The sequence below is a fragment of the Carettochelys insculpta genome, chromosome 4, assembly GCF_033958435.1.
Source record: "Carettochelys insculpta isolate YL-2023 chromosome 4, ASM3395843v1, whole genome shotgun sequence".
NCBI lineage: Eukaryota > Metazoa > Chordata > Testudines > Carettochelyidae > Carettochelys > Carettochelys insculpta.
Genome location: NC_134140.1, coordinates 49,115,418 through 49,137,512, shown reverse-complemented (window position 1 = coordinate 49,137,512; position 22,095 = coordinate 49,115,418). Strand labels below are relative to the sequence as shown.

At 44.6% G+C, this 22,095-nt stretch overlaps 1 protein-coding gene across 1 annotated transcript in view; it reads right to left on the bottom strand.

Moving 5' to 3' along the window:
* The window catches only part of SPATA18 (spermatogenesis associated 18), a 49,834-nt gene that overhangs the window by 27,129 nt on the left and 610 nt on the right, over window positions 1-22,095 (bottom strand). Inside the window, exons 2-4 of the mRNA XM_074992098.1 lie at window positions 10,067-10,172; window positions 9,837-9,952; window positions 7,441-7,559 (exon numbers count right to left, since the gene is read on the bottom strand). Of these exons, the coding sequence (XP_074848199.1) occupies window positions 7,441-7,559; window positions 9,837-9,952; window positions 10,067-10,172 (341 nt within the window). The remainder of the gene's footprint in view (window positions 1-7,440; window positions 7,560-9,836; window positions 9,953-10,066; window positions 10,173-22,095) is intronic.

Here is a 22,095-nt window from a genome sequence, read left to right as displayed (position 1 = left end):
AGTCCAACTCAAACAGTCTCTTCTTGTGCATACAGGAGGCTTTGCTGAAATGCCAGCTAATTGGCCTTCCTATGTCTATGCCTCACTGTCTAACATAATTGGAAACTGATTAAAAAGTTTGTTTCAAATTTTTTTCTTTGCTTGGACTGAAATGATTCACCAAAATTTCCTTAAATGTTTTGGTTGACTCAAAGATGCCTTTTTAGGGGGAAAATCTTCTAGATAAAATTTTTTGTTCAGTAGCGTGATAGAGGTGAGCCTGTGACCATGAGCCCGTGACCATGAGGATGGAGGGCACAAAAAACAGAGCATATCTACCTTAGCTGGTATCACATATTCCTGTAAATTAACAAGAATCAGTGCCAACAGTTTCAGTATTAATCCCCTCTGTTATTCAATGCTGGAGTCAGCCCACATGTAGTCAACACAATTCTTTAGTGAGCTGTATTGCCAGAAGTGAAAGAGGGCACAAGGCAGAGTACGGGTTCTGACAACCACACAGTTCTTAGAGAATCAGTGTCATTCTATCTCCTGCCACTTGGTTTTGGTGGGCTTATGAAATACTACAGAGATGTAAGGAACTCTATGAAGTAAATTTTGAAGAGTCACAGTCTTGGGGTTTTCTGATACCTGGGACGATGCAGCCTATGACGTTTAGAAAAATCCTAAATATTCAATAAGTTTGCCTTCTAAGCAACAGCAAACCCTCAAAGGCATGACTGAGGAGAACAATGTTTTCTCTTTCAAATACTGTTTTACTTTGCTCCAGTCATGACATGCTCATGAAATGTCATAAGCAATACAAAAAGCTGAGCATGTAATGTTCACAAGGAAGTATGAAGTTATGAATAACATACACAAAACCTTGGTTTTATGTTTCTTCATCTGGTGTGCTGAGTGCAGCCATAACACAGTCATCTTTAAGACTCTCTTGGCAGACAACACTTCCAGGTGAGGCAGGCTAGTTACAGATTGCTCCAGAAGCCCTCTCTACCACAAATTAATAGGAAAGCATCATCACTGAACAGCAATACAAGTCACTCTCTCCCTTCCTTGCATGCCCAAACAATCTTCATATTTAACTAATATCAGCTGTATAACGTAGATTAGATCTGATTAAGTATAAATCCACCATCCACTACCAAGAAAACTAATTTTTATTTCAGGAGAGTTTATATTTGCATTATGCAAGCAAACTTCAGTCAACAATTTTACTAAGCCAGTAAGCCTATATCTACATCAGCAGTTTTATGGATATAACTTCTGTTACCCTGAGGTGTGAAAAACACATCCCCCTCAGACACACAAATTACAAGAAGAAGAACCAGTGCAGACAGCACGATGTCTGTGGGAGACATTTTCCTGTTGGTTCAAAATCTCTAGTGTAGACATGGCCGTATACATGAAGTCTTAGATATTTTAGGGAAGATGCATCCTAGACTCTATAAAAGAGCTTGAAGACCCATTGTTACTGACACTTGGTAATGCCTCCTTTCAAGACTAAATTTGCCAACCATCTTTTAACATCCAGGACTAAGCACCTCACACTCCAGAGATTGTTTTGATTTTAGCAGCCTTAGTGATAACAAATAAAGTCAATAATTTCACTCTTCAATTCCTACAACTCTAGGGTTTGTTTTTTTTGAAGATGGTATTATCGTCCTTGGGTGACTGTCTCCTAACAATGTCTCAGCTAGGCTTTTTATCAACCTTTTTACAGATCTAAGCCATGAGGTCAATAGAATCAATTTATTCTTTCTTCTGAAAGATTCCAGCATGTTGCAAAGACTCTTTCTTCCCCAAGTGATCGCATATGGAGTCCTCCAGCATTTCTTATCTCCTCTCAGGTTCAATGTAGATATATGGCAACATGAATTAGTTGAGAGATGCCATCAACATGCAAAAGTCACTCGGGTTTACATCTCCTTTTCCTCCACCATGGATATCATTGTATTTGCCTTCCCAGAGCTTGACAGAGATGCAGACAGGTTCAAAATAGTTTATGCTAAACCAAGGCAAGGCAGAATGATGCTGATATGCAGACAGAAGACAGTTGTTGGAAGGACTATAATTGTGACTATAGCATTTATTGAAGCAGTTATGTCTGTTTTTCACCAACAGGGCTTGCTATTGTCATTCTTGGACTTGCAGATGAAAGCAAGTTTGTATAATGCTTTGGGTCAAAGGCTAAGACCATTTCTTGCTGTATGATCCTTGCCACAGTTGGCAATATCTTTCTAAGCTGTCTTGAACAGTGCAACATACCTTACAAGGGCTACTCCTGAAAAGCACTTGGAAGTTTCAGCACAAAGTGTCCTGTTATTTGCTTCCTGAATAGCACAAGTTATTTTGATCTGAAAACATCAGTCCCCTATGCTCCACATAGGATATGGTGTGCAGTTCAAAGTATTAGTTGCCAGCTCTTCAGTCCTAACTCTTTATTTGAGAGACTATATCTCTTCCTCTATCTGGAGACAGTGACTATGATCTGCTGAGATGCTCATATTATTGGTTTCTATACTACACACTGCACAGACTGACAAGCAGAGCCATCTAAGGCCTGATCTACACTAGAGATCAACTTTGATCCCAGATATGCAATTCTAGACATGCCACTTGAGTAGCTAGAATTGACATATCAGGATCAACAGGGTTGATGGCCAAGCCCAGAGAGCTCGATTTTAACGTCTTCTCACACACACACACACACACACACACACAGCTGATCCCTGAAAGATCGATCACAGCACACCAACCAGACCAACCCCTCCCTCCCACCAAGTACAGACTTACCCTTAATAGCGCGTGTGCACACACCCGCCCTTTGGACTTTACTCCCTCTAGTGATCACCTAGAATCTGGAACACTCCAGGAACGAATAGAAGACTTTCCTGATAGGTCATGGTCACCAACTTTCTAACTGGTAACAGGAACACATGACTGCATAGCAAGAAAATGTATACAGTAGTTTGGAAAAATCTATTTTTGTGAAAGTTGTGTTTGTTTAAATGAAAGATATGCAAATAAAACTGGTTAGTTATGTCCCAAGAGAACACTTTTCTGTCAGAAAAATCTCAGTTTGTCAAAATTAAAATGTTCATCAGGTGACTATCAGAGAGGTAGCTGTGTTAGTCTGTAGCTTCGAGAACAACAAGAAGTCTTGTGGCACCTTATAGACTAACAGATATTTTGAAGCATAAGTTTTCGTGGGCAAAGACCCACTTCATCAGATGCATGAGTGTGGAGGGGGTTTCAGAGGGGTATTTAAAGAATGGGATCCCAGAAAAAGGAAGGGCCAGAGCTGACAGGGTCTATTCAAGGTCTACCATACCATCAGGGGCTCCTTTACCTGCATATCTACTAATATAATATATGCCCTCATGTGCCAGCAATGCCCCACTGCAATTTACATTGGCCAAACTGGACACTCTCTACGTAAAAGAATAAATGGACATAAATCAGACATCAGGAACGGTAATGTCTGTGGGGGAAAGAAGCCTGTGGGGGAGCACTTCAATCTCCCTGGACACTCAGTAGCACATTTAAGGGTGGAAGTCCTGAAATAAAGAAATTTCAGAAATCAAATGGAGAGAGAAATCTCTGGGCTGCAATTTATTTGCAAATTTGACTCCATTAACCAAGGATTAAACAGAGACTGGGAGTGGCTCAGAGCTTACACAGGCAGCTTCTCTGCCCTGGGTGTTAAGATCTCCCCATTAAACTCTGACAATGGCTCATCTCTCCCTGTCTGATCTGACTTGTTTTTTCCTCTTTTGATACCTACTATTGATAATGGGCCATTTCCACCTTGCTGAATAGACCTTGTCAGCTCTGGCCCTCCCTTTTTCTGGGGCCCCATTCTTTAAACACCCTTCTGAACCACCACCACCACCCCAGTCACGCATCTGATGAAGCGGGTCTTTGCCCATGAAAGCTTATGCTCCAAAATATCTGTTAGTCTATAAGACTTCTTGTTGTTCTTACAGCAGAAGAGTGTTGATTTTAATTAATTTTTGAAGGAAACCTGCCTTATTTCCTTCCAGCTTACTAGATTCCCCAGCTCCCTGATAACATGCTAAGCTGGGGTTCCCTGGGCTTTCTAGCTTGTAGCTCCTGAGCAGTTCATCTTCTGAGTCAATGGGGAGCCGCAACCAGAAATTTTCAAACGCGTTTCCTTTCAGTTCTCACAGAACAAGTTGTATTTTGGGCTGAATGTCTCTTTCGTAGAAAACTTCTCATTCGACTGTTTGTTTCAAATCAAACTTTTCCATGGGAGCTCTACATGGACACCCTCGTAAGTAATCTCTTGGATAAGTAACTGAATTATTGATGACTTCACAGGCACCCAAACTGAGTATGCTTTCAAGAAAGATATGGTAAGTTTTAAGTAATTTTTTTAAAGTTTATTGTAACAAAGATCCATTATAAATACATAATCAACTCTAGCAGACATGTATTTTGCATACATTTTTAATAAACGGTATTTATGCTATTAAAATTTGATTTCCTTATGGTATCCTTGAATTGCATAAAAAGAATCAAAAGAAAACTATGAATTGGTCTTTACACACACATACCCTCAGTGATCTGAGATCACAAGCCAGACAAACTTAAATGTTGTGGATTACCATGCTGATTTAAAGAAGATCCCTGCTAAGATGTAAACTGAGTAGACCCCTGATTCTTGGACGCTCACAACCCCCATCTGTGGCACCCTCCAGTAGCAGGTAGCCTCAGAATAGGCACACCTGCCTCCATTTTTATCCTTTAGACTTCCTTTCTAATGTCAAAATGAAGCAGTACAAAAATGTCCACCCACCCTGGGATTAATAAAACTCTCACATCCCTCCTGGGTCTTACCCATCTCTCTTCCCCCCACTCCCCATGGGATAATAGCCTCAGGGACATTCCTCTGAGTTTCTTCAGTAACCCATTAACCCCTCCCTGCCTTGTGTGGAGGTTGGTGTGCCCCATTACAACAACACAGCACAGTTCTGAATTTTAAAACGAATCTAATGTTAAGCGTATGTACTGGTTGCTTTATCAAAACAGAGTCAAAGGCAAACCGGCTTTTGTTTATTTCTCAACTTCAAACGTTCCTTTAATAGATTTAAAAAACAAAAAGAAAATCAGATTTGTCATTTGAACAAACATTTTTGTTCTCTCAAACCTTATACCTAGAGCCTGTCCCTTTTGTTCTTTCCTGCTGGGATGCTCAGCTACCTTGCATTTTTCCCTTTCCTTCCAAGATTCACAGGATCAAATAAGTTAATACTGTTTATAATAAGCAAGTTAAGAGTCTTATACGCCCAGACTATGTCTACACTAGAGAGTTTTGTCAACAAAACCTGGAGCATCTACACACACAATGCATTTTGCCAACAGTGTCGACAAAACTCAGCACTTCCGCCAACAGCGTTCTGCCTCTCTACAATGAGGAATAACGCCTTTGTTGACAGTTTTTGTTGACAAAAAAAGCCATGTAGATGCTCCAGGGGGCCCTCTGTCGACCAACATGGCTTCTGGTTCACCGGGCAGTCTTGTCTGCTGTGCTTCCGGTTGGCTGTTCCATCGAGACCAGCCGGGCAGTCTGGCTGCTCTCTGTCCAGAAAGCAGATTGGCTTTTGCGTGTGGACGTGATCTGTCAACAGAGGTTTTGCCAGAAGAGCTCTTCAGACAGTAATTTCCGTCAACAGATCACTGTAGTGTAGCCATAGCCCTGGAGTCCCTTAAACCTCTTTCGCACACACCAATTTACCCATGTGTAATTTAGGTCACTAACTTTGTGCCCCTGGAAGGGGTGGGGACAAAAGCAGAAGGGGCGGAGCTGGGGCAATAAGCCCTGAGCACCACTCAGACCTTGGCACTGCCCCCACCCTATTCAGAGCCACATGGAGTAGTGCTTCCACAGCACTTCAAAGAAGCCCAAAGCACCAGCCCCAGCAGAGCAGCTACTTTGGCAGCAGAGGTGGCAGCTCCAGGCCCCTTTGAAACATCAGGCCCTTGGGCAACTGGCCACTTTACTCCTCCTATCAGCAGGCTTCTCTACTTGCAAAGAGCTATACATCAACGTCTTTGGCAGTATATAGATGTCCGTAGTATAGGTGCAACTGAACAGTTCTGTGGGGCAGAGATCACAGTTCTTCATACTTAGAGCCAACATAGGCCAGGTCTACCCTGTCAAATGTTTCAGAAGGAATGAACAGAAAAGGTCACTGAGTGATCCAGCACCTCTCATCTACTCCCAGCTTCTGGCAAAGAAAAACTAGGGACACAGAGCATGGAACTGTATCCCGGAGCATTTTAGCTAATACCCATTGACAGATCTGACCTCCATGAATTTACCTAGGGTTTTTTTTTGTTTTTGTTTTTTAAACCCTCTCATGGTTGGAAGCTATAAGCTTTCCAACTACATCAAGTTTTTCTTCAGATCTCAGGAAAGAAATCAAAGTGCCTGAGCCGAATTTAAGTTGGGACAGGTAGTTAAGCACTCTTAAGAGGTCAGAAAGGGAGAAACAAAGCTTAAGATGGAATCTACTACATCTCAGCTAGCAGTTTGCCCTGGCTTGAACAGAACAGATTATTTCTGGAGGGTAGCATTAGGACTTCCATGTAACTTATGTAATAAATTATACTCTGCTTTGCAAATGCTTGCTGAGGTGCATTAGTCCCAGGAAGTGTAGACCTCTGTGCCAGGAGTCACTCTCAGTTAGAATCAATAGGCAGATCTCTTGATATGAAGCAGGAGTCCAGAGGTTCAATCTAGAAGGTGATGAGGCTGGATGGCCTACCATGAAGCTAAAGGGTAGGACTCCCTGGCTCCTCCAAGAGACGGATTAAAAGCTAGGACACAACAGAGATCTTGTGGATTTGCTTAATTATCTGTCCCAATTTGTATAAAGCTCAGGCATTCTGATTTCATTCCCCAGACCTGAAGAATAACACCCTGTACTTCAAAGGTTTATTTCTACTAACAGAAGTTGGTCCAAAAAAGTTATTACCATATTTTCCTTGTCTCTTGCATGAGAGCAACCTGACTAACACAATACTGCACAAAAAAATTGGATTGATCTAAAATGTGTCATGAAAATTTGCCTCTGTGCAACATGCAGTACTGAATCACTGTAAAATAAATTACCGGTATTGTGATCAAAAATTTTCAGGGCAAAATGTTTAATTTCTGCCAGGTCTGTTGTCTTAAAGGCAGTATATAATTTTTAAAAATTTTAATTTTTACAAACCAATGAACCAACTAAGCTTTAATTTACTGTTTAGAGGACTTTTAATGCCTTGGCTATATAGTCCCATATCATTCAAATCCAGGTATATTTTAAATTCTTATTTCAAAGCAGAAATGGAACATTTTGCAAACCTCTATTAGAAGTGAGGTTTGAGAAGAAAAATAGATTTGTAGTTGAAAAATACAGTTAGTTCTCCTACTCTTGTTGCACTAAGCTGAGTTGCAAACGAGTTGAATTCAGTTCTTTCTCCAGCTGTTGTAGTTCCTGGTTCCGAATGCTGGCAAATTCCCTCAGCTGCCTTTCTTTCTCAACTGACTCCTATGGTGAAATACAAATATCAAAGCATTTGAACATTATGCCTGAAAGTTATACAGCATTTCCCTACAATTTTGGTTTTCAACCCACGGTCCAGGGACCGCAATGGGTTCAAAGACTATGTCTAAGGGTCTGCAAAAGGTTATTATTACCATTGAACAGCAGTCTTCAACCTGGGGTCAGACTAAGTTTTCTAGTGGGCTCCCCATCTCCATTCATATTTTGGGGGGGCCACAAAAGAATAAAAGGTTGAAAAGCACTGCCTTAGGGTATCTCATGATAAACTGTGACTTTCCGAAACGATGCAGTAAAGAATAATTCTAAATTGATCTTATTGTACTTGTTCTGAGTGAAAACAAAAATTAAATTACACAGGGTAAAAAGTTGCATGTTGTTGTAAGTAGAGAGATGTTACGTACATATGCATATGGATATGCATACAAAACAGACACTGCTCTTTGTATTTTTTCTTTCAAAGTACATTTTTGTAGAACTAAATATGCCAACCATTTTTCCAAGCCTTCAATAATTCACTTTTTTACACATTGGCTAGGTCTACACTTAGAGAAATCTTCAAATAGCCATGCTAATGGCCAAATCAAAGAATACTAATTGAATATTCAGCGCCTCAGTAGCATTCACATGCTTCCAGCTTCTGTGCTTTGAAAGCGATGCAGCTACCCAGGGGTCCTTTTCAAAAGGAACTTACACATTTCGAAATCCCCTTATTCCCCTCAGTTCAGCACCCCATTAGTATTTTTCAATTTGGCCATTAGCATGGCCATTTCCAAGTTTTGGCCAAGTGTGGCCACAGCCTAAGTGCAGACACAGCCATTGCTGGGTATACAAATTAATGGGGATAAATCACAAGAATAAATTAAGCAGCTAGAAAAACTGAAAAGAATATTCCCTTAACCAAGAAACTGCTTTTAATATCACTTTGCATATGCTAATAAAACTGTAAGCAGACTAGTAATTCTGCACTGGGTTTCATTTCTCATTTTGGAGGCTTTCCTTTCATTTGCAAATGCAGTGGAAAACTCAAATGATCACAGATTATTTCTTTCCTACCATCGTTTAAATGCTGTCATTAACAAAACAAATTAAGCCAAACAAAATTATGAGAAAGCTGCTCTATTACATACAGATTTTAGTCAGATTAATCCTAGTTCACATGGATGTCATTTTATTCAGGGAAATCATGTATTTAGTCTGTGAACAATTTATTTGTGGGAAAAGACAAAGTGAGAAAGGAAGGAGAGCATGAAGACATTTGCTCCCAGGCTTCCTGACCTTCAGTATATTTTTTCCACATCTCCCCACTAGCTGACACTACTGTTTTCTTTGGGAACACAAAAACGTATCACAAGAGTCAGCATCTCCAGCACTAATACAGTAAACTCTGTTTTAGCCAGTATTCAATAAACTGGTGCTCTCAAACAAGAGGCACTGCCTCCAAGTGCTCTCCCAGCAACTAAGTTTCTTCTACCAGGCGGCTGTGCTACTTGCAGGTGGCGAAAGGATCCCTTCCGACCCTAAGCCGCTGATGCCGCTTCCTCTTCTTAAGAAGGGACTGGAACTGGGATAATGGTCGGGAGGCAAGATGAAGCTGCTGCATCCACCATTCCCCATCCCTCCCTGGGCCTGGGCTGAGGAGGCTCCCAAGCTGGTTGGTCACTGCTGCTGGTGGGGTGGGGAGGAGAGAAGGGTGCTTTTGAAATTGGGGTTTCCCTTTAAAGGAACCCCATCTACACAGGTAGTTTTCAATTCGAAAGGAGCACTTTTGATGCTCCAGGTGGCTGTCATTATGCAAATGAGGCACTGAATATTCATATCAGTGCCTCCTTAGGATTTCCAATCCATGGTATTTACATACCCCTTCCAAAAAAGAGGGGTAATGTAGACACGGCCTAAGATGCTTCTAATACAAGTATGATGTAAAGTCTCATGCTGATGTCACAACTAACATATATCTTTACCTAGATAAAAAGACACTGACAAGGAACTAATGCCTTGAACAACTGTTTAAGGCCTGCTTAGCTAATTTAGTCAAATTAACTTCAATTACTTTTTTTACTCCCTTTCTAAAGCTTAAAAAGTCACAGTTAACAACTGAGAAAATAGTTTAGAAAGCAAACTGGTAAAAAAAATTAAAAAAAATACCTGTTTTTTTTCTAACTATTTTAGTTAGTTAAAAATAGTTGTTTCATTGTTGGAGGTAATTTTTAGTTTATATATATTTTATCATCTTAAAAATGAAAAATAAAACATTTAACATACCTGAATAAGCGAGAGACTGGTTTCAAAGGGCCTTCCTGAAGTAGTACTGGAAAAACAAGTCCCTAGCCACGGCAAGAGACGCGATTTTATTGTTTCTACACCAGCATAATGCCCACCTAAGAAAATATATAAACCAGGCATACGTGAGAAAATGCACAAATACTTAATCTACATTTTAAAAAAAAATGGAAGTCATACCTGCAAACCACAGAGATATGGAAAATTCCTACCTTCTCGAGCAGTTTGATTGAGAATTGTGAAAAGCTGCCCCTGAATCATGGAGTTGATTTCTATGATTTCACAGCATCGGTTCAGATTCTGATCACATGAGTTAATCTGTAAATCAGAAGAATTAAAACATATGTTTGGGGGAGTCTTGTTTTGACTTCTCAATAATTATGTTTATGATGTACACTGAACATGACGGCTACGCCTACACTAGCACACTACGCCGAAGTAGCCTATTTCAAAGTAAGAACATCGAAATAGGCTACTTCGACGCATATCATCTACACATCCTCTAGGGCTGGTGCCGTTGATGTTCAATGTCAAAGTAGTGACGGGGAACATCGAAAGGAGCCCCCCCAGAAGGAAACATGAAGCGTCCATACACACAAGCGCTCCCCGTTGAAATAAGGGGCCAGCAAAGCCCACGGACAGGGTCACAGGCTGGACTAGCCCTTCCAGGGCAACAGCAAGCCGCTCCTTTAAAGGGCCCCTCCCAGACACACCCGGCCTGCACAGCACGAGGTCTGCAGCGCACTAGCCACACAGCAGCTATGGACCCCCAGCAGCAGCAGCAGCAGCACCTGGATACCTTCCAGGTAGTCACCCAGGGAGCAAGCACCATGCTAGGTGCTGCATGGGAGGCCACCCAGCAGCTCCTGGCAGAGAGGCCCTCCCAGTGGGCAGACAGGGATATCCCTGATCACCAGGCTCCCTGCTTCCTCCCCCGCCAGGTGCTCCACTGCCTCTGGGAGCTACCCCACCAGCTCCGAGTGGTGGGAGCAGCTGGTCACGGGGGAGTGGGATGACAACCAGTGGCTGCGGAACTTCCGCACGCGCCGGCAGACCTTCCTGGAGCTCTGCCAGTGGCTCACCCCCGCACTGAGCCGCCAGGACACATGGATGCGGCGCGCCCTCCCCGTCGAGAAGAGGGTCGCAATAGCCACCTGAAAGCTAGCCACTCCAGACAGCTAGCGCTCTGTGAGACACCAGTTTGGAGTGGGAAAGGCCTTGGTTGGGGCCATCGTCATGGAGATAAGGAGGCCTGGGCGCGCCCCCACTGGGTGTGGGGCTGGGGAGGGAGGAGGCTGGGTGTGGGGCTGGGGAAGGGACAGGGCACCCTGCACACCCTCATGGGCGCTTGTGTTCCCTCCCCACAGGTGGTCTGTGCGCTCAATGCCATACTGCTGCAGAGGGTCATCAGAGTTGGGGACCTGGACACAGCCGTCGCCAGATTTGCCACCATGGGGTTCCCGAACTGCTTCGGGGCCCTGGACGGGACCCACATCCCCATCTGCGCCCTGGACCACAGTGGAGGAAGATATATCAACCGGAGGAGCTACCACTCCGTGGTACTGCAGGCCATGGCGGACATCTAGGGCCGCTTCCAGGATGTCTACGTGGGCTGGCCCGGCTGCACACACAATGTCTGCGTCTTCCAGAACTCAGGCCTGTGCCACCGACTGGAGGCAGGGACCTATATCCCCCAGAGGGAGATCCTTCTGGAGGACACCACCATGCCCCTCTGCCTCGTGGCAGACGCGGCCTACCCCCTCCAGCCCTAGTTCATGCGCCAATACACCGGCCACCTGAATGCCAGCCAGGAGCAGTTCAACGTCCAACTGAACCACGCCTGCCAGGTGGTGGAGAGGACCTTCAGCCGCCTGAAGGGCTGCTGGCAGTGCCTCCTTGCCTGCCTGGACGTCAGCCTCCAGAACATCCCCCAGGTTGTGGGCGCATGCTGCACGCCCCACAACATTGTGCAGAGCAAGGGGGAGGCCTTCATCCAGGGGTGGGCAGTCGACGCTGGCATGGGCTTCCCCCAGCTGGATGCCGCACCCAGTTGCCAGGCCCACCGCAAGGGGGTCCACGAGGCCCTGTGGGACCATTTTGATCAGGGAGACCCCTGAGCACCTCCCTGGCCTTCCCCAGACGGCCCCCTACACACCATGAACACTGCCCGCACACCGCCCCCACCGCCCGCACACCAGCCCCCCAACAAGCACACGTCTCAGGTTCTTTGGAAAATAAAACTGTGGATTATTGAAAACTAGTAACTGTGTTAGGTTCGCAACAAAGACTGCAACCAATATACAAAGGAGGACAACTACATACAAGGGGAACAATTACATACAAATGCGGGACCAGCGGATGGCTCGGGCGTCAGCCCATCAGTCTGAGGTGGGTGTAGAGGGGCGCGACCCCTGGCGGCTATGGGTCATGACCCTTCCCCCCCCCCCATGTACAGTCCCTGATGCGTCTGGCTGGGGGCCGGGAGGACTGGCAGGTACAGCCAGGATGCCTCCACCGGCTGGTGTTCAGTCCCAGTGGGCTCCGGTCCTGGGGGGCTGGCAGGCGGCGCAGCAGGTGGGGCAGCAGGCTGGGCAGCAGGCGGCAAGGCAGGTGAGGTGGCAGGTGGGGGGGGCATCAGGTGGAGCAGCAGGGAGGGCAGCTGGGGGGCACCGGGGGGGCGGGAGCCAGATGACAGCCTCTTGGAGTGACCCAGCTGTGTCCCGGAAGATGCCCATGAACTCCTGCCATGCCGCCCAGCACCGGGTGGACTCCTCCTGGTCGAACCTCAGTCTCTCCTCGGCCACCTCTGTCTGCCACTGGAGAGCTGCCAAGAGCTGGGGGTCCACGGGGGGCCATCCCCTGGGTCTGGTGGTGGTGTGACCTCCAGCAGGCTCCCAGAGACCACGGAAGATGCCTGGCTGCCTGGGGCCTCAGATGGTGCATCTGCAGAGAGGGAGGGGAAGGCTGTTAGTACTGTGCCCTGGCCGTGGCCCGTTCCCCCCACCTGCCCTTGGGTGCTGTGTCTCCATCCCCATTGGTGGGTGTGGTGTCCCCGTCAGGTGTCCCCACTGCATGGTCCCCCCACCCCCGGAGTTAGGGCACAGTGCTGTTCATGGGTGTGGGTGCTGACAGGCATTGATGGCCATGCTGCTGTCCTGGGACCATGCTGTGGCTGGGCAGTTGCAGGTCGGGGTCCGTTGAGGGTGTGTGGGGCTCCTGGTCATGTCTGATGCCCCCACCCCATGGCCCAGAGGTGTGTGCCCTGTGGGGTACATACCTGACCATCCACTGCCGCGGTCAGGGGGAACCCCGGTGGGCAGATGCCAGCTGGTGCTCTGGGAGGGAAGGTCTATGAGGAGCCCCCCCTCCTCGCTGCTGGACCCCTTCTCCACCGTCCTGATGGGGGTGCTCCTCGGGTGGGCCCCAGGGTGCGGGGCTGGCCTTGGCCTGGACTCCAGCTCTGAGGCCTGCTGGGGCTCGTCGGCTGTGGTGTCAAGGTTGGCCAGCGGGGAGGAGGTGTCCCGGGGGCCCAGGATGGCCCTGAACTCCCTGTAGTAGAGGCAAGTGGTGGGGGCGGCCCCAGACCGGCTGGCTGAGTCCCAGGCCCATGTATAACCCTGCTGCAACTCCTTCACCTGGCTCCGGACGTGATCTGGAGTGCGGGCAGGGTAACCCCGGGTGGCCAGGCCCTTGGCCAGTCAGGCGAATGCTTCTGCGTTCTGCCACTTGCTCCCCATCACGTGGACCACCTCCTCTTCACCCCAGAGCCCCAGCAGGTCTTGAAGATCAGCCTCCGACCAGGAGGGGCCCCACCTCTTTTTGGCACCCCTTTTGGCTGCTGGAGGTGCCTGGGTCCCCTCAGGAGGGGAGCCCTGGGGGACACTCAGGGGGCTGGCTCGATGCCACGGGTGGTGGTTTGGGGCCTCCAGAGAGCATGCAGGGCTCGCATGTGCATGTCCTGCTGCCTGCACGCTCTCAGCTTCCTGACACAAGAAATCCGGGCCCGTGGTGCTTTAAAGGCTGCTGTGCGCGGGGACCATACAGCCCTTCAGGGGCTAGACAGAGCGTCTCAATCCCTCAGCTGATGGCCACCATGGAGGACCCCGCTATTTCAAAGTAGCAGGATGTGGATCATCTACACAAGCCCTACTTCGACGTTAAACATCGAAGAAGGGCACTATTCCCATCTTCGGATAGGAACAGCAATTTCGACGTCTCAACGCCTAACATCGATTTCAACGTCGAAATAGTGCACGGCGCGTGTAGCCACAACACATGCTATCTCGACATTGTGCTGGCTACTTCGAAGAAGCCAGCTAGTACAGACGCACCCGATATAACTTTCTTTTACAACATTCAATGCTTTATTTACAACTATTCACCAAGTAGATACATTAACGGATACCTACTTCAAGGGAGCACCATAGAAGTCCATCAATGTGTAAAAGGTGATATAAATCATTGGATGAAAAGCCCTGTATAGATGCAAGGTATTTTCTACAGGCTACCTGAAATAAACCACTTTTAAGGTTACTTTGTTGCACTGTCAACAACAACACATTTACAGGTGATTTTACTTTTTTTTTTTTTAAAAATACAGAGTAAAACAAACAGCCACTAAGAACAGGAAGAAACTAACATTATGTCCTGGAATTTAAAAAAAAAAAAAAAAAAGCTTTCCATTATCTGATGGAATTACTGGAGTTGGGATTTACCCAGGACACTACTGCCAATGTCACAACCGTCAGGAAGAGCTCTAAAAGGTCTTTACTGACCATGACTAGTAGTCAGAATCTCTCTTCATACATCACATCTGAAATAACTGTACTTGCAGGAGTGCAGCGCCTCTGATGCTGGTGCACTGGTACCATGCTGCCTCAGAAAGAAGACTACAATAATCTGAAGAAGTGGGTCTTACCACAAAATCTCATTACCTAATAAATTTGGTAGTCTTTAAGATGCTACAAGACTGCTTGTTATTTGTGAAGTGAAAGACTACCACGGCTACCCCTCAGAAATTATTAAGAATACAGAATAGCTTCCATAACATGAGAGATTAGAAAAGACTGGGACTTTTCAGCTTGGAAAAGAAATGACTAAAGGGTGGAAGAATAGGCCAGAGCTCTATCAAATCATGGGCAGCAGGTGAAGGCACAGCTAGGGAAGGCAAGGCCCAGCCCTGTCCCTTCCACACCAAGTCCCGGCCCATTCTGCTACCTTCCCTCCTAGTGCAGCCAAGACACAAACAAGGAGCTGGGCTACTGAGCCATGGCCCCAGCCTTCCCCTGTTGACAGGGAGCCTGCAGTGCAGGCAATATGGTGAAGGCAGTGCTCTTCCTTGCCTACTTATAAATCCTGAATACTGGGGAAAAATTGACTAAGGAAACGTTATTTATTCCTTCACTAATACAAACCAAGAAAGTCATCCAATGAAATTCATCGGCAGATTTAAAAACAAAAGAAATTTCTTTGCAATCAGCCTGTGGAGCTTTCTGCAATGGGATGGTGGAAAGGCACAAACTGTAACAGGGTTCCAATAAGCACAAAAGTTTGAGAAAGATTGATCCTGGCTAGCAGCCATGAATGGACCTATGTTCCCCCTAATGTTTTCCAGTGTGCAGAATAAATTTTGTTATGTGCACAGAGACATCCAGATGCACACCATCAGTAGGAACAAATGCCACTGGCTGTGGGAGCTCTGCTAATCAACTGAATGGCATTTGAATCTCTCTTGGGTGTCCACTGAGCACCCAGCCTACAAAGAAAACTGGCCAGGATCAACAGAGATGGTATTTCCTATCCTCTGTTTGCCAGAAGCCGGGAATGGGTATCAGGGGGCGGATCACTTGATGATTGCCTCTTCTGTTCATGACTTCTGAAGCACCTGGCATTGGCCGCTGTTGGAAGACATGATACTGGACTAGATGGATCATTGGTCTGATCCAGTGTGGCCATTCTGATATTTATTGTCTAGAACACAGATATATCCGCTCCCTGCTGTAACCCACCTGACCCCACTCCCCTCCCAGAGTTGAGCTAGAGCCCCGGAATGCCTAAGAGACTTGCCACATGATACCAGAACATGTTAGTACTAGAGCTGAGTGGATCTAATAATTATTTGTTTTCCTTTGTATAGGAATTAGAAACAGTGCTCCTGTCAGCTAACTGCTAAGTTATCCGCTAAAAAATTATAGAGCTTTCAAGTGCCTTAGTAGCCCCTGGAAAGCAGGGACATGGTGGGGGGGTGGACAAGGTCTGTGCCTCCTCTACCCCATCCCCCACAATTTGTTGTAGTGTGCACGCTCCGTAACACTGCTGAAGCAGCTGTCCTCACTTTACCACCATCCATGCCCTCACACTATTTTAACATGCAGGGGTTGTCACTCCTTCACACTACAATCTGAAATGGCACCACTGTATCCATTCTCTCTTCCTCCTCCCTCCTTTATCTCATCAGTGTCTTCTCACACAGCCCCTCTACATTGTTCTTTAGAAATAGTATCATAGAATCATAGAATGCTGGGACTGGAAGGGACCTTGAGAGGTCATTGAGTAGCAGGAGAACATTTTATTCTTACTAAAACCAGATTCTCTCCCTCTAAAATTCCATCCAAAGCCAGGGTCCCTCATGGTGGTTGGTCCTTCTCTAATACATCCCACTTATACATGGCCCAGTGCTTGGCATACCCTTTAGAAAAGTTCTAATGCACTGGCATCCTATTTTTGTATTCCTCCTACTGCCGGCCCTTCTCTCCATGCCTTCTAAAGTTACTACCTTCTTCAGACTGCATTCTGTTGGACTCTTATTCACCCCTCTCCCTCTCTCTCTGACTGTAGATGTTATTGTTCCCCTACCCAAATCCTCCACTCCTTTGATTTTGATTCCCTCAGCAGCCTTCCTGTTCACCACCTTTCAATCTCATTCTTCTCTTCAATCTACCTCTCAGCCTTATCTCTTAAAACATTTACACTTATCCTTTCTGTTCTGCCAACCTCACCAGCCTCATTTGTCTCCTGCTACTATTTCGAGCTCTTTCTCCCTCATTACCCCCTCCACCAACACACACAGTCCCCTGTGTATTAAATTCCCTCCTAATCATGAGTCACCAGTTCCTGAAATCTCACTTCCTTCACCAAAGCCCACAAAAAGCAAGTTACTAGTTAAAGACAGGGAGACTACACCCTGCTTTGGGTTTCCCAAACCAACATAGCTTGTCTGCATCTGTCTTACTGTATGTCTACACTAGACGAGGGATTGACCTGGCAGGGATTGATCCTTCAAGTGTTGATTTATTCCCTCACTGCAGATACAATAAATTGATCTCTAAGCATGCTCCCCTCAAAGCTGGTACTCCAGCAAAACTAGAAGAGTAGCCTGCATTGACAGGAGAACAGTCCTGCTGACCTTACCACATGAAGGACACCACACTAGGTATGTCAATTTTAGCTACACAATTTGCAACCAGTGGTAAAGGTAAGTGTAGACAAGACCTGAGATTTTCACATTAGTGGAGCAGGGAATGTCTTCATTTCTGTGTCTGTCTGGGCTCAATCATAATAAGCCATTTCTAGCACTTGGAATGACATTCTACTTACTGGGCCACCTGTATTCTCACACTTCTCCTGCAACACTATCTCAAAGCCATGCTAGTATTTCTTTGACCATTCCTTCTTCCTGTTAAGTCATAAGTGAACCGTTTCTTCCCTTGTATTCTCAGTCAATATTATTTTAAAATATGGCAAAAGACCCCTTTGGCTTAATCAGGAGATCTTGCGTGATCTCAAAATTAAAAAGGAATCATATAAAAATGGAAACTAGGACATATTACGAAGGATGAATATAGGCAAACAAGACAGGAATGCAGGGGCAAGATTAGAAAGGCAGAGGCACAAAATGAGCTAAAATTAGCTACAGGCATAAAGGGAAACAAAACAACTTTTTATAAATACATTAAAAGCAAGAGAAAGACCAAGGATAGGGTAGGCGGAGGGAGAAACAGTAACAGGAAACTTGGAAATGGCCGAGATGCTTAATGACTTCTTTGTTTCCGTCTTCACTGAGAAGTCTGAGGAAGGAATGGCTAACATAGTGACTGCTAGTGGGAAAGGGGTAGGTTTAGAAGATAAAATTTAAAAAAGAACAAGTTAAAAATCACTGAGGCAAGTTAGATGTCTGCAAGTCACCAGGGCCTGATGAAATGCATCCTAGAATACTCGAGGAGCTGATGGAGGAGGTATGTGAGCCATTAGCTATCATCTTTGGAAAATCATGGGAGACAGAAGAGACTCCCGAAGACTGGAAAAGGCAAATATAGCGCCCATCTATAAAAACAGGAATAAGAACAACGCAGGAAACTACAGACTAGTCAGTTTAACTTCTGTGCCAGGAAAGATAATGGAACAAGTAATTAAGGAAATCATCTGCAAACACTTGGAAGGTGGTAAACTGATAGGGAACACCCAGCATGGATCTGCAAAGAACAAATCATGTCAAACCAGTCTGATAGCTTTCTCTGATAGGATAATGAGCATTGTGGATAAGGGAGAAGCGGTAGATGTGGTATACCTAGATTTTAGTAAGGCATTTGATACAGTCTCGCATGATATTCTTATCAAAAACTAGGCAAATACAACTTAGATGGGGCTACTATGAGGTAATTATTAATGGTTCTCTATCTTGCTGGAAAGGTATAACAAGTGGGGTTCCGCAGGGGTCTGTATTTGGACTGCTTCTGTTCATCAACTATTTAGATATTGGCATAGACAGTACGCTTATTAAATTTGCAGACGATACCAAGCAAGGAGGGGTTGCAACTGCTTTGGAGGATAGGGTCAAAATTCAAAATGATCTGAACAAATTGGAGAAATGGTCTGAAGTAAACAGGATGAAGTTTAATAAAGACAAATGCAAAGTGCTCCACTTAGGAAGGAACAATCAGTTTCACACATACAGAATGGGAAGCAACTGTCTAGGAAGGAGTATGGCAGAAAGGGATCTAGGGGTTAAAGTGGACCAGAAGTTAAATATGAGTCAACAGCGTGATGCTGTTGCAAAAAAAGCAAACACGATTCTGGGATGCATTAACAGGTGTGTTGTGAACAAGACAGGAGAAGTCATTCTTCTGCTCTACTCTGCACTGGTTAGGCCCCAGTTGGAGTACTGGGTCCAGTTCTGGGCACCACATTTCAAGAAAGATGTGGAGAAATTGGAGAGGGTCCAGAAAAGAGCAAAAAGAATGATCAAAGGTCTAGCAAACATGACTTATGAAGAAAGGCTGAAAGAACTGGGCTTGTTTAGTTTGGAAAAAAGAAGATGAAGGGGGGACATGATAGCAGTTTTCAGGAATATAAAAGGGTGTCACAATGAGGAGGGAAAAAAATTTGTTCTTCTTGGCCTCTGAGGATACAGCAAGAAGCAATGGGCTTAAACTGCAGCAAAGGATGTTTAGGTTGGACATTAGGAAAAAGTTCCTAACTGTCAGAGTGGTCAAACGCTGGAATAAATTGCCTAGGGAGGTTGTGGAATCTCTGTTTCTGGAGATATTTAAGAAGAGGTTAGATAAGTGTCTATCAGGGATGGTTTAGACAGTACGTGGTCCTGCCATGAGGGCAGGGGGCTAGACATGATGACCTCTCAAGGTCCCTTCCAGTCCCAGCATTCTATGATATCAGACCATACAGAAGTCTAACATATTTTTGTTTTATAAAATTCATATTTGTTTTAACTCTCTGCCCTACTTTCTCTGCCCACTTCCTTTGTCTTATTTTTATATCCTAGTTATCTAACTTGCCTTTTATTGCTAGTAGAATATCATGCAGTTATCAGTTTTAAGCTTTTATGTATATCACTTTGGTACACAAGCACTAAATTATGGCATGCATACATATTTTCTCTTTCAAACAAACAAATGGTTTTCAGACAAACAGACCAGAGAATCGAGAACATCAGCAGCAAGAAGAGTATATTTCATCCTCTATTTGTCTATTTCCTTGAAAATATTTGTATTTCAAAATGTGCTACAAACAGCAGTTCATTTTACAAAATCACCTTTCAGATACTATGGAGTAATAACGTACATACACTAATAAAACAACCAAAGAAGGCAGAGCAATCCTGTAAGTCACTTCATTCTCACACAAAGGGCAGGCAGGGAACTGAGCAAATACCACTAATGTAACAAAATGCACAATACTGAAATAATCATCATCATCAACAACAATGGGCTCAGCAGCATCCATTGGTGTTTGATGCCTCTCTCACTATTTCATTCCTTCTTTCCCTGTCCAATGAGGAGCGGCTTAGTTTCTGTAGACTAGCGCTGCACTAATCTACCCATTCTCTGTGGGGTCTGCCTCTTCTATTCAAACTGTCCACTATGCCAAATACCAGGGTCTTGATTTCTTGTTCATCATTCATTCTGCAAATATGTTCAAATAGCTGTAACTTGTGTTGTATCACCTTCTGCAGTAGGTTTTCTTTCAGCTGTACCCTCCTATATAATTCCTCTTGGGTAATCTTCTGCATCCATCCTATTCTCAGGATCTTTCTAGAACAACTCCTCTTGAATGCCAATATTCTCCTCTTCGCATCTTTCGTTATTACCCATGTCTCACATCCATACAACATGCTGCTGACTATCCACGTTTTCAAGATGCTCAGCTTCATTCCTAAGTTAAATCGCTTTGCTTTTCCAGCTCTTATCCATCACCTTCAAAGTTGCTCTTGCTTTCCTTACTCTAGTCACTACTTTCTTCTTACAGCCTAGATCATACATTATATTGCTCCCCAGATATGTGAGCTTCTCTACGTTCTCTAATTCAATCCCATCTACACTGATCTTCCACAGATATTATGGCTTAAATCAAACAAAAATAAAGATGTTTCAGGGAGAAAAAAGAAAAAGCAATCAAGTTTAACATATGAACTCTTTCTTGTGGTTTATCTTAATTCTCCACCCCCAAAAGCAAGACTTCTCATGGTTCCATGGGTAAAGAACAGACTAGCTACTAAGAAAATTCAGCAACATGTTTAATAGCTATGTCGTCTGCAAGGGCTAACTTCAATTTGGTATTAACTTATCATTGCAGTATCTTTTCAATTACGTAACAAATAGCTCAACAAAAAATATTTCAGACATGAAATAGTTAGTTGTAAACTGAATTTGCTTTCAGAAAATTAGTCACTTGTTCTAGTTCTTAATTTCTAACCATTATTGGGTCTGATTTTTTAAAATGGGAATTCATAGTTCTCAGACTGATATGCCTCAAATGTGTGAGGCTGTAAACATGTAGTTACAAATACCTAGAAATTTTAAAGAAAACTAAAAAAAATCATACTCTATTTGTATACTAGCAACTGGAAATAGGGAGATTCTCACCAGAAGCTTTTGAGAGCATTAGCATATTATTTTGGTGCATGGTATTGTCATCATCATCATCAACTACCACCATGGGCTCAGCGTCCAGTGGTGTCCCATGCCTCCCTGACTCTTTTCTTCATCTCTCATTGTCCAATGCTGAGTGGCTTAGTTTCTGTTGACTAGCTCTGCACCACTTTCTGCAGGGGCTGCCTCTCCTCTTTGAACTGCACACTATGCCTAATACCAGGGTATTGACATTTCATTCTACAGATATGTCCCAATAGCTGTACCTTCCATTATATAACCTTCTACAGCAGGTTCTCTTCTGGCTGTATCTTCCTGTATTATTCCTTGCTGGTGACCTTCTACATCCATCTTATCCTCAGAATTCATGGCACTGGGACATGCAAGAAATCATTTTTTCTTACCCTTTTACTCAGTATTCAAATGTGTTTTTACATGTCTTGATGTTTGTGATACCCAGGACCTTCTAATGCAGCTACAGTGCTGGGATATGTAGCACAAAACATTTTCAGAAGTATTATAAGGAGTTAAAAATCAAGAAGAGGCCACTGTTATCCTTCCTGGGAAAAATATACTTTGTTGGAATATTACTGACTGTGAAAGAGCCTAAGTGTGAACTTTTACTTTGGCAACTTGATCGGTACTTATCTGACGAATCAGAACCAAAGGAAGAGATATAGGGGAAAGCAGCAATCTCTGCAACAAGTTGCATCTAGTCTCACATGTTGCCTTTAGAGTATCAGTGGATGCCAGTTACTACAGCAACCACAATAGTGTCTGGAAACCAGCGTCCTTGGTTACGGTTTTCCCGGGAAATCACTCGAGCTATCCAACACTTATCGCAGCCGCTTTATGCA